Source organism: Phoenix dactylifera, chromosome 5, assembly GCF_051530095.1.
Source record: "Phoenix dactylifera cultivar Ajwa chromosome 5, Ajwa_hap1_PhDact_Kaust_v1.1, whole genome shotgun sequence".
NCBI classification, from domain to species: domain Eukaryota; kingdom Viridiplantae; phylum Streptophyta; class Magnoliopsida; order Arecales; family Arecaceae; genus Phoenix; species Phoenix dactylifera.
In genome coordinates, this window is record NC_143194.1 from 30,358,797 (window position 1) to 30,371,716 (window position 12,920).

A 12,920-nucleotide genomic window follows, 5' to 3' on the forward strand; every position below is an offset into this window, starting at 1 on the left:
ATTATTATGTCTAACCAAATTATTTCTAAATGTCAAACTTGTGATTGACGTGCATTAACTTTCTCTCCATATCCATCCATTATATTAATGTTCAGACGAAGGCAGTGTCTCAATAAAGAGCTTAGTAGACAAAAAAATCTCAAATTTTATTTTTGTTTGTTCAAATAAATACTAGATTCTAGTCAGTCATACCACGATTCCTCTCAAAAATTATCATGGTATAACCATACAGAACGGTAAATCTAAAAAATATATTATAAAAAGTAGAAAATTAATTTTTTTAAAAAAAATCATCCGATTCATCTCGCTGGGCCGGTCGGACCGGACCGGACCGGACCGCACAAATCTGGTCGCGTCCGTCCAACCTGGAAAACCAGGTAAATCGCCATTTCCGGCGGTGAAAGGGCTGTCGCCCTCGTTATATCCTATACTACTTTCTCTCTTTCGGGAGTTTGCGGGGGTTTTAGCGTCTCCCTTCATCTCCGCAACCAATCCCATTTGCCGCTCCTCTCCCTTTCTTCTCCTGCTCCAACCCCTGGCGATCCGCAATCTTTTATAATCATTCTTTTCCATCGATAGATTCGCTAAATCCTCTGCCTCCAAGCCCTTTTCTCTCTTGCTATGGATGTTTCGAGTGCTCCGGTCCCCAAAACCACCAATTTTTTCTGCAGAGTTTCTTCTCTCCGATCCAATCCTACGTATGTAACCCTCTTTAAGAAGAATCCACCAAGGAAAGGCGCGGGTCATTTCGTTGATTTCTCAAAAATCCCATCCTGGAGACCTTCAGCCGCTTCCATCAGAGGAGCTTTACGAATTTCCGCCCATTTTCGGAGGCCTTCGAGGCGTCGGAACACTCTCAGAGAGAAACTCAATTCATACGGAGAAGAACAGAAGGTAAGTAAGGTTACTGAACTCTTAAACCTTGATTCCAATTTGGAGGATTCAAACTATATCAATGGTGAAACAAAGACAGATAATTCTGAGTCAAGTTCGAATTTTGATAGCGAGAGAGGAGTGGTTGATAATTGTAGTTCAGAGAACCAAAATATCTCTGGGAATCCAGTTTTGTGGAATAAATTGGAGAAATGGATCGAGCAGTACAAGAAAGATTCGGAGTTTTGGGGAGTCGGTGCAGGTCCTATATTCACTATTTATCAAGATACTGATGGGAAAGTTAGCCGGGTTTCAGTAAGTGAGGATGAAATTACTAAAAGGAGCCAAATCCCAGTATGGTCTCTTGAAGAAAAAGAATCAATAGAAGAATTTATGGATGTGAACTCTAAGATTTCACATGCTAAACTCATTGCTAAACAGATTGAAAGTGGTGAGTATGTGCTCCCAAGAAGTAGTTCGATCGCTAAGTTTGTGGTTGAGGGGAAAAAATTCACTTTTGCTGATGGTCTTCGGTCTATCTCTCTTCAGAGTGGGCCAACTTTGAAAATCTTCCCTCAGATTGGATTCATGGTATTGTGTGGTTGCTGTGTTTTCTGGGCCATGTCAAAGTTGTTTGTGGGAAATCACAAGGTGGAGCTGACAAGGCAAGAGGTTGAGATGCTGAGGAGAAAGAAAAAATCAAGACTGGAGAGGGAGGAGATGGAGAAGGGCGGCGTCAAAGTTGTTGGGGATGAACCAGAGTTCCCAACCACCAGAAGGCCTCAGTTGGATAAGAATGAACTGATGAAGGACATTATGCAAGCCAAGGCATCTACAGAGAAATTGGCTATAACAGATGTCTCTAGTCATTTTTCTGCTATCAGTCCTGACTTTGATGATAAAGTTAGGGAAATCAGAAAGATGCAAAGGAAGGTTCGTGAATTAGAGCAACAGGATCATTCCCAAAATGATAAGAAAGGTGAAGAATATGGTGTAGCTTCTATTCTGTTGGGTGCAAAAGATCAAAATGCTAGTAATGAAAATAATGCTAATGCAGAAGCTGCATCGATAAAGGAAGGTTCAAATCATGACAGGACTTCTGATATCAATCTGCTTGAAGACCAGGAAAAAAATGGGAGATTTTCTGTGGATATTGAAAACAAGAAGCTGCTCAGAGAAAATAACATGGGTAATATGAATGACACTCCAGGTGGAGAATCATTAAACACCTTTGCAAACAGCAAACCTATCACCACTGTTAAGGCGGATGATCAAAATGAAGAGAAGACAACATGCTCAATGGATGGAAAATCTGTTGAGGTTGATATAGAACATACTGTTCATTCTGGTAGTACTAATGTTTTTAGCATTGTTGACTGGATAAATGAAGAGACATCTGGGAAAAAGAAGGTGGAGAGTTCCATAATGGAAGAGAAAGAATCTAACAGAAGTTCTTCTGATTTTGTTAGAACCAGGCCAAAGATTATAAGGTCAGTGAAGGAAGCTAGAGAGTACCTAGCTCGAAAGCACAGGCCCCTACCAGGAAAAGCACAAGCTGATCAGGAAATGCAAGTTAAAGATCTGGCAGCAAAAGCCAATGGTTGCATCTTTACTTATGATGACAATCCTATTGTAAGGTCAAGTCAGTCAAGTAGTGAGAGTTCTAATGTTTCTGTGCCAAATAAACTACATCATGGTAATGTTTCTGACACTGGATCATATGGCGATGGTAGTATGATTAAGACTTCGTCTATGACGATGGAGAATTCTGAAGCGCAAGGAGCAAAAACTGTGAATAATGGTGATTATAGAGGGAAATCACTGAAGTCCCTAAATGTTAAGGGAGGTGTGAACTCTCCATTTTCAAACGATTCTGAGATCGGTAAGACGTTAAGCTCAAACAAAATATTGCTTGGAGGTGTTGCAGAACATACTGTTTCTCCTACTAATTCTAGCATTTCAAGAATGAACAATCTGAGTGATGAACAAAAACATGTACAGGATCACATTGACAGTTGCATCTTCCACACATCTGACAATAGTCAAGAATCAGACCCCCATATTACCTATTCTGATAAATCTACTTTAGGTGTTACTTCTGATCTATTAATGTCTGGAATGACCACGCCATCCAAAAATGATGTAGTTTATAATTCTCAAAAATCAGAGACTTTAACAGAAAAAGAGCAAATTGGACCGAAAACACAACTTAGAAGACTTAAAAATGTTAGAGTTATTTGTGACACCAGAAATAATGAAGATACAGAGGTCAGCATGGGCAGGATACTCAGTTTAGAAAGTAGAATGGCTGGATCGTCAACATTAGACATGACACAGAATTTTACAACATCGTCTGTCAGCTCTTCCAAGGAGTCCACCATAAACAAGAAGGAAATCAGAGAGGATAATTGTAGATACTCTTCGTTTGGGGATAACGTATCTGGAGAGAAAAGAACAGCCAGGTCTCCTGAGACTGAATTCAGTAAGTTCAAAGAAGCACATGACACAAAAGTGCTTTCTAGGTCCGGAACAAACTTATCACGTGATTCTGATGGAGCTGGCTGCCTAACTAAGGAAAAACATCAAGATGCTGAAAACAGTTGGGTCAACAAGAATTTTCAGGAATTTGATCCTGTAATTAAGAAGATTGGGGTCGGCTTCAAAGAAAATTACATGGTGGCAAAAGAGAAGGTAAAAGAGCAGCAAGGTTTAAGTGCTGATATAAGTGAACTTGGATTAATGGAAGAGGATGAGGAACTGGAATGGATGAATGATGAACATCTTCGGGAGATCGTATTTCAAGTTAGACAGAATGAGTTGGCTGGGCGGGATCCTTTTCATTTAATGGATCCTGATGATAAGCACACCTTCTTTGAGGGGCTCGAACGCAAAGCTGAGAAGGTGAACGAAAAGCTATTGGGTTTGCATGAGTGGGTCCACTCCAGGATCGAAAACCTTGACTATGGAGCAGGTACTCATTTAATAGAATCTTTTATATGTCTGTATGTTGCATAGGTCAAACATAAGGTACTGAAAATATTATTAGGGTCTAGAAAAATAAAACTTTGGGTGCCACTATGTTTTTAGTTACATATTATTCTTGTCATCCTTCTCTTTTATCCCGTTAACCTCGTTATATAGTTTGGCCATGCCACAACAAGCTAATACATGTGTATGGATTTGGACAGTATTAGTGAGGATAATACTGTTAGTTTGTTTATGTTTTTCTTTTGAAACAGATGGCATCAGCTTGGATGATCCATTAGAAAAGATAATTCCTCGTTGGAAAGGTCCCGCAATTGATAAAAATCCTCAGTTTCTTACCAAGCTCTCTGGAGATCGGACTGCAATTTTTGCTGAAAAGGGGGATGCTCAGAATAGCCTTCAAAATATGAAAGAGTCACCAAATTCTAATGGTGCTGTTTACTGTTCATTTAATGGTAAAAGGAATATGTCTCCTGATAAGTCTTATGCAAACCCCAAGACGCTTATAGAGTGCAGTGATGGTACAAGCAGACCTGGCAAAAAGACAGGGAAGGAACAGTGGCAGCATACAAAGAAATGGTCTGAAGCTTTCCTGGAAGTTTATAATGCAGAGACAAATCCAGAAATAAAATCTATTATGAGGGATATGGGAAAGGATTTAGACAGATGGATCACGCAGAAAGAAATACAAGATGTCGCTGACTGGATGACAAGAATACCTAAAAGGAAGCGGAGATACATAGAAAAGAAAATGGAGAAAATTAAAAGGGAAGTGGAAATGTTTGGACCACAAGCAGTGGTTAGCAAGTACAGAGAATATTCAGATGAAAAAGAAAAGGATTACCTTTGGTGGTTGGATCTTAATTTCATCCTGGTAAATACTTAGTTACATCCCTTTTATATGGCATTCTTTTTGTTAATCTGGAACTATTTTTTGGCCAGCTTGCATACCAGTAATGCAGTGACGTGGTGCTTCATATTCCAAACTCCAGTTTCTACCTCTCATTGCCTTTTTCTAGTCTTCATATGATTTACTTTTAGTTTTTCTTCCTTTTTTTGATTGTTATTTATTGCCTACAGTGCATTGAACTATACACAGTTGATGATGGCATCCCAAAGGTGGGATTTTATTCCTTAGAGATGGCTCCAGACCTTGAACTAAATCCAAAGCAGTATCATGTGATTGCTTTTGCGGATCCAGGAGATTCAAAGAACTTCTGTTATATTGTCCAGGCTCATATGGATATGCTTGGAAGTGGCAGAGCTTTTGTCATTGCTCGACCTCCAAAGGTAGTGTTTTGGTAACCCTGCTTCTCTATTCATTAGAACTTGAATTAGAGCAGCTGATAAAATACATGTTGTTCATTTTTTTTATTGAATCGGCCTATGGTTGGCCATTAGAAATGCATGGGAATGCATTCTTGTTACCATTTCAATAATTGTTGATATCATTGGCTTCTGTGTTGAAGGAAACTATTACCATAAATCTAAGCGGTAAAACTATGGTCGGCGGAACCGTCTCGAACCGTTTGGTTTGGGGCGTCCCGAGCCATACCGGGATGGTTCTGGCAACGAAAACGAGAACCGACGACGGAGGGGGAGAAGAAGGAAAAACAGGAAGAGAGAGAGAGAGCGGGGGAGGGAGGGAGAAGAAGAAAGAGAGGAAGGCGGAGGCCGGGGAGCCGCCACGCGGAGGAGGTGGAGGAGGAGCTCTGCCTCCAGTCTCCTGTTTCGTTCGTAATAGGGGCTCAGAGGGGGCCTCTTTTATTTTTAAAATTTTTAAGTGAAAGACGGCAAATTCATTGCCGACTTCGCTTAATTTTTTTATAAGTGAAAGTCGGCAATGGGTTTGTCGACTTTCACTTAAAAATTTCAAAAATAAAAGGAGCCCTTCCGGATCTATGTTTCAAGCAAAATAGAGGATCGGAGGCAGAGCCCCTCCTCCGCCTCCTCCGTGTGGTAGTTCCCCGGCCCCCACCTCCGCGTGGTGGCTCCCTATCCCTTGCTGGCTCTCCGCCGGCCTTCCTTGGCCTCCCCCTTCTCTCTCTCTTTTCCTCTCCTGTGCTCCCTCTCCCCCGCCTCTTCTATTGGGTTGGTACGGCACGAGGCCGTGCCGCTGGGCAACTGGTTTGTAGCCCGGTACCAGCACAGCAGTCCTTATGTATAACCATGTCTCTAACTCATTCATATTCAAGAAAAACAAAAATTCCTTATGTAACAGCATTGGTGCTTCAACAACTAAAAGCCTGAAATGTGGATGGTTTTTTAGTCAGTTAAAAAAGTTCAGATATTTAATATTACATTGTGGTAAATGGCCTCTGAAAGGATCAGGTTTCAGATTCTATGAAATTATATTTAGATTCTGTTCAGGAGATAGTAATGGTGATTGATGAGGTCCTAAATTGATCTGTTGCATGTAAGAATTGGCAAACTTATGCATTACCAATCAATACTCTAGCTCATCTGTTAACACTTGCTAGGAAATGTTTTGGCCTAAATAGTTTTCTGGACCATAGGGAGCTTAATGCAAATAGAGATTGATAGGAGGAAATAAAGTTATCATGAAAGAAGTTGTGCTGTACGTATATAAATTTGATGGCATACTCAATAACGTACATGGAGTGATATCTATCTCTCTTCTAATTTTTAGTGATGATGCCTGTGGAGAGTACTGACAGTATCAGAATTTTATGCTTTTTGACTTTAAGAAACAGGCAAGATCAAGATGCAAGTCAGACCGTATCATTGGCTTCTATTATATGAAATTCAAGAGCTGTTTTTCATTAATGTTTGTATGTCATCTGATGTTCATCTCATTTTAATCTCTCCTTCAATTAATACCATGTGCAGGTGAGAGGGTAGAATAGATTAATCGAGGTTAGGTAGAAAAGGTAGCTTTTCCAACTTCTTAAAATATCCACTTTGCTCTCAGAATAAATTGGTTAGTTTTCTAGTGTTTGGAGGGTTGAAGTGGAATAAATGGGTTGAAATAGCCTTTGTTGCATTTAACCCTTTTTAAACCCTGAACTAAATGAAACCTAATTTTTTTATACTTGGCAAATTGACTCATTTAATACTATCCAGAGACACCATGGGCTGCCATCTAGGCTCTTGATAAGGTTTGGCTGGCTGGGTTAACATCATATAATGTATTTCTAGGCTCAATTATTTTTTGCAGGACCACCTAGGTTGCTGCCTTCATTGCCCAGTTACCTCCCTCTACATGGTAATTATTTTGCCACATTATTGTAAGGATGTAATATAATTCGGAATACCTAAGTTATTTGATGATGAATCTATCATCATTAGGAGCTTCACAGTGGCCACATTTTTATGGGCTTGGTCTCCTTAAGCTATGTTTTTCTTATAATTGTAGATATGAAAATTTTTACCATCTTTGGACTGTTTTTTTATTAAGATGTTACCAATCAAGAAATAAGTGGCATGGTATCGATAGTTTTACGTGAAACTACTTTTTGGCATCTTAGTTCTTGATATAATTGATCTATCTAAAAACTATAGAGTCTGTTACTAGCAAATATAACTTAGGGCGTGCTTATTGTTGCTTTTTACTTCTTAGAAAGTTCTTCTTACAAAAGGAAAATCCAGAAGCTAGATTTTCTATCTTCTCCAAAATGTGTCAACAAAGTTTGCAATCTCAATACCGGGTAAACCAAAGGTCTGATATTGGTTCGGTACAGTATCATACCATACTGACACCTATACGCAGTAGCATACTTGTATGGTACTAGTTTGCTTTTTCTTTATTTTTTTTTCATTTTTGGGTGTTATGGTTGTTTTAAGATTTAGGGATACTCTAAATGTGATTTTAAGGTTGTTTTATTATTATTATTATTATTATTATTATTATTATTATCATCATCAATATAATGTAAAATTGTCTCATTTGCTCTGATAAGAGGCTATTTATCTTACCCGCTCTTATTTGTTATAGTCAAGCAACTTATCATAGATATCCCTTAGGGATTGATACCTTGACCGGCCTTTTGGATGGAGCTGGTAGCAAAACGATAATGGGTGTTATCTGCAGCATTTACGACAATGTAGTTAGTGAAGCCAAGAAATAGTAGCTATCCACGCGGCCCTTTTCTTATCCTTGACGAGTATGGAAGCAATACTTTAATGCTTTGAATCTTTGCTGGAGAAGGCATGTGGATCTAAGTTATAAATGATGGCCCTTGTTGGTATATCTATGAGTTTTGTTCTTTTTTGCTTGTAAAAGCTTCAAACACAGATGCTATTAGACTGCCACTCCTACCAACAACCTCTCTTACTGACTAGCTCCTTTTGTTGGATCTTTCTTGAAGGACCTAGAATGAAAACTCTCCTCAGATTGTAAAGTGGATATCCAAGCTATGTCCTGTGCTTGACAACCTCCTCCTTTTGCCATTGATCATTTGGATTGTTTCGTATGACAGCCTAAATCTAAGTCTCCTCCATGTTGTCTGGATTCGATGCCTTATAGTCATCTAGATCCATAGAGTGATATAATAGTGGGTTAGCTGCCCAACAATCAATCTTGCTTGTTTCTTTGTGCTTCTTTTTTTGCCCTTCCTAAGGCCATGAAAGTGCTTCAGCAATTATTGAGCTCTTATAGACATTTTTTGCACGCAATCGCATCGGAGTAACCACTGATCAAGTGCTACTGCAATTTCTTCTCTCCATCTCCTCCACTTTGCATCGCACCATTGCATCATTTGCATTTCTAATGGTACCGGCCTGAAATTATTACATCATGCTCCTTACTATTGTTAGCATCCGTCTTTTTTTTCTCTTCAATCCATTTCTGCAATTTTGACGACCATACATCATAAACCACTTTATTCATTACCATGAATTATATATAGTGGATCTGCATTTTTTAAAATTAAAAGATTTTATACATTTTAGACATATTAGATACTTTTATAATTTATAAAATAATATAAAAACTATGCATATTCTCGAAAATATATCCTAGTTACCAACACATTGCCATATTTTTCATTATTTTTACTCAAATAATTTTTAAGTTATTAAAAACTTATATAATTTAGTAAATTCCATTGTAGTGCAAAAAAAATGACTGAATTACTTCAAAAAATACTTCCAAATTATCTACAAAGAATACTAATTTTTGATTTTAAATATTTTTAGCAGTTAAAATTAATACTTAGTTATAAGATATCTAAAAAGGTTTTTTTAAGGGAACTGCATATATTTTTTTTGGCCCATGAATAAGCCTTAATCATCACTTATTTTTGAAATTTATTTGAATTTAAGCTTAAATCAGGTAGTCATAACCATGTGCAAATTTAAATAAATTATTGTCAAAAAAAAGAAAACTGTTAAACATGAACATCCTCAAACATGCTGCAATTTTTCTTTTATTTTTAAATGTTATTAAACTTAATATATATATATATATATATATATAATCTAAAAGTAGTACATCATCAATGAAAAATCATGATTTCTTTTTCGGTGCATATATCACTTTTAAATCTATAGTATATCATAAAATCATGCAAAATAAAAGGATGGCTTGATCTCTTATTATTTTAGCAATTTTTGGCCTATTTTAGGCTTGAAAAAAAAAAGGAGAGAAGAGAGGGAAGAAGATTGTATCTTTTCTTGTTGATTCAAGTTGTCGGCCTTCAAAATCCCTTCTTTCTAAGTCTTTTGAAGTTCAAATGAGAGGAGAAAGTGGCCGGCAAGGCCCTTTTCCCTCTCCCTCTTCAATTATTAGTTTGGAGTCGATAGGAACCCATTTGAACCAAGTCAAATTGAGCAGCCAGGTAGTTCTATGCAATTCAGATCAGTTAGAAATGGTTCTTGCTGGTTCCCGAATTGATCACCCTGACGGCCTAGTTCTGCATAGATGGTTCCGCTTGGCTAGTTCCCGATCTGATCACCCTTATGGACCTGGCTCCGCACCTGTTTGGTATGGCACCCCACAAACTGGGTGATTTGGTATGGGACACCCAAATCGAACGGTTCGAGTCAGTTTTGGGAACCTTGGTCTCGAAAAGGCACCTTTTAGATAATATAATAGTGTTACCATGCTTGTTTAATGAAGTGCTTTTTTGCTTAAAAAGTTATAGTAGTGCTTTTTTAAAGCAACACCAAACAAACCCTTAGCATCTTTTTATAGAAAGTAAATTAATTGTGAACGAATTGGAGCTCCTTGCAATTACCTAACAGCCTTAGCTCGCTGCTTAGGAAGTCATGGAGCTCACCACATGATTGGCTATAACACCCTAGCACTTTAAATTACATGCTAATAGCCGCCTGATCACCTTGTCATGATCTTGCTCTTGTTTCAGAAATAATAAATGTTGGTTACCGGTTTTATATTGACTCTTTTTTCTGAGCACATAGCTTATAAGCAATAGATCTTTATCATAATCAGGTAAATCTGCATGAAAATGCTTTTTGATGCGACTTATATCTGAGATTAACTGTCATAAAATACCATGCAGGATGCATTTAGGGAAGCCAAAGCCAATGGATTTAGTGTTTCTGTGATCAGGAAAGGGGAGGTCAAACTTAATGTGGACCAAACACTAGAAGAAGTAGAGGAAGAAATTACAGAGATTGGAAGTAAAATATACCATGATAAGATCATGCATGAACGATCAGTTGATATTCGCACGTTAATGAGGGGTGTAATCACTGCTGAAAGATCCACCAAGAGGTGATTCCAATTGTTTCTGTCTGGTTATAATAAATCACCACATATAATTTCACACCTTACTTGTTTCAATTAACTGTTGTAAGCACAAAATCGTATGCTTGGACAAGGATAACTGGCTTCCAGGGCTAAATATTATGGAACCTGCATGCTTGCTTTCATGTTCTAAAAGCCTTATGTTTTTGTTATTTTAAATGAACTTTTTTGACCATTCTCTTTACAGGTCAAAACAGGTGCCTACAAAGCTTGCTAAATCCTAAAGACATCATCCAGAATGGCACAAGGAATCGCCAGCTTTATTTTCCTTTAGAGATACTTCTGCTGCATAAAATCCTTGTGAAAGAAAAGTTAGTACTAACTGTAAGGTAGGGACTACAACTTACACGATTAAGTAGTTGTTCTCTTCATCAACAACATTAAGATTGACACCCCTAATTAATGTCAACATTTTGATGTTGTTTTTGTAGAAGGTATGATTAAAGTTTAACAAATTTGCAAACTTTTAGAGAAAAACATATGAGATTAGTCAATCACACATTGTACCCTGTATGTCTGAGGACCCACAGATGCAGGTGTCTGCTAATTTTGCATGCAAACTTGCTCCATTTTCTAGGCTTAGTTGGGCTAATCATATTTATTTGAGTTACCATTAGAAATGGTTCAAGTTTATAATAAATTACCTATTGAGAATTCAAGACGTAAATTTGGCACAAAAGTAATCCAATAGTAGCTAGTGGAGTATATTGAATTCATCTAGTGATTAATCAAATATACCATGTGATCATATATGAGATGAATCTAATTTGAGATATGTTTTAGTTGTGATAAAAATTTTCATGTCAGACCAAAATCAAATGGCTATGGCACAGTAATCATGTATGCACTTCAGCTGATGCTGTGAATTTGCACATCCTCAATAAAATCCAGAAACAACTAGCATTGAAAATGGAACTGGAGAAGTTACCTTTATCTAAAAGATGGTTTTGATAGTTATATATGTATATTGTTCTAAAAGTAGGTGAAGTAGATATTTATTCTAGGGCTGTTTGATAGTTTTGATATACTCTAATCTAGTGCTATTATTTCCACAGGATGAGTAGGTGCTATTATTTCCACAGTGACTACTTTCTGCTCTGTAACATAGTCAACCCACCTTCTAAATTGGTTTCTTTTAATCAGCAGAATTGCATACTTTATCCTTGTTGCCTTGAATGTAAATTGGTTTTTTATAGTTTAGAAGTACTAGAAAATTCGTTATGTGGGTGATATAATGATTGTACTCTTTCAAACATGGCAAACGTATATTCTATTGCTTGGGCTGTTTCAAGTACGTCATTTGCTTCTTTAGCTTCTTGCTGCATGATTTGATGCCTAATTGGATTAAACCCAAAAGAACTCTTTTTATCTCTTTTCACGTGGAATTTGCCATGCCAAAGCGAGGTCTTTATGATGATAGACTTCCTGACCATATCCTCACCCAAACATGCACAAGAAATCCACCAAAAAACATGGACAAGGGAAAAAAAATTACTGGATATAAGCCTAATATGCCTTTTGGCTGTGAAAACAATAACAGAGAAACTCAGGTTGACTGAAAATTTTGGTCCATCTATCTTGTTCCTCTTTTTTTTTGAGATGAAAGTTTCTTGTTTGTTAATGATCCACCTATGTAACCCTTTCATAACCAGCTGTTTTTGTTCTTATTATTGGGGAATCAGAAGGCTATGCAATCCCTTTGTCTGGTAGGTGGTATCACCTCAAACGTGGATCCATAGGGTAGTAACAGATTTTAAGAGACGCCACTGGCTGGTGACTGATTCATCATAGATGTTCTTCTGAACATAGTGGAAGTTGCAGGCATGGTGATGGGATAAGAATAAATTATGAGGAACTGCAAGATTGAACGAAGGAAGTCATTACTCCTAATGAACACATAGAATACCGACCTCAAGACTAGATCCGTCACTGCCTCCTCCCCAAGGCTCTGTGCGAGCTGCACGGACGTGTCAGTGAACCTGTTGGATCTGCTGCTTTTCAGCGAAATGTGCTGCACCTGTCCACCAAAATCACCGAAACCAAAAGTAATCTCTGAACAAGAATCATCCTTGCAAGCCAAATTCAGCGGCAAATCTCATCTTTTCTTAAAAAAATCATCGTTTTAGGAGGCGAATTTTACCAGATCGGACCTATTGAGAAGATGATTCCCGAGGCGGCCGACGCATGGTTCACGCCGCAGATTATGTCCTCGTTCTCCCCTCTTTGTCCAAGAAGGGGGGGCACGAACGGGGCCCCATTCGGAGCGCTATGTCAGAATTAATCAAGAAAAATGAGTTCTTGGAGAGATTGGAAACCTAGGACGAGGAATTCG

The 12,920-nt window shown here is 37.9% G+C and overlaps 1 protein-coding gene across 2 annotated transcripts; it reads left to right on the plus strand.

Annotated features, from left to right (window-relative positions):
* Positions 1–375: 375 nt before the first annotated feature.
* LOC103702587 (uncharacterized) lies at positions 376–11,882 on the plus strand. Of its 2 annotated transcripts, XR_016413290.1 has the most exons (6): positions 376–3,844; positions 4,113–4,732; positions 4,939–5,148; positions 10,341–10,555; positions 10,776–10,917; positions 11,644–11,882. XR_016413290.1 is itself a non-coding variant. In XM_089930859.1 (5 exons), exons 1-5 carry the CDS (start codon positions 622–624, stop codon positions 10,810–10,812), a joined length of 4,305 nt encoding a protein of 1,434 aa, XP_089786985.1. In that variant the 5' UTR covers positions 376–621; the 3' UTR covers positions 10,813–11,067. The 2 variants fall into 2 exon arrangements, 1 of the variants encoding a protein (XP_089786985.1); XM_089930859.1 differs by lacking the exon at positions 11,644–11,882 and having other exon boundaries at positions 10,776–11,067.
* Positions 11,883–12,920: the final 1,038 nt, after the last annotated feature.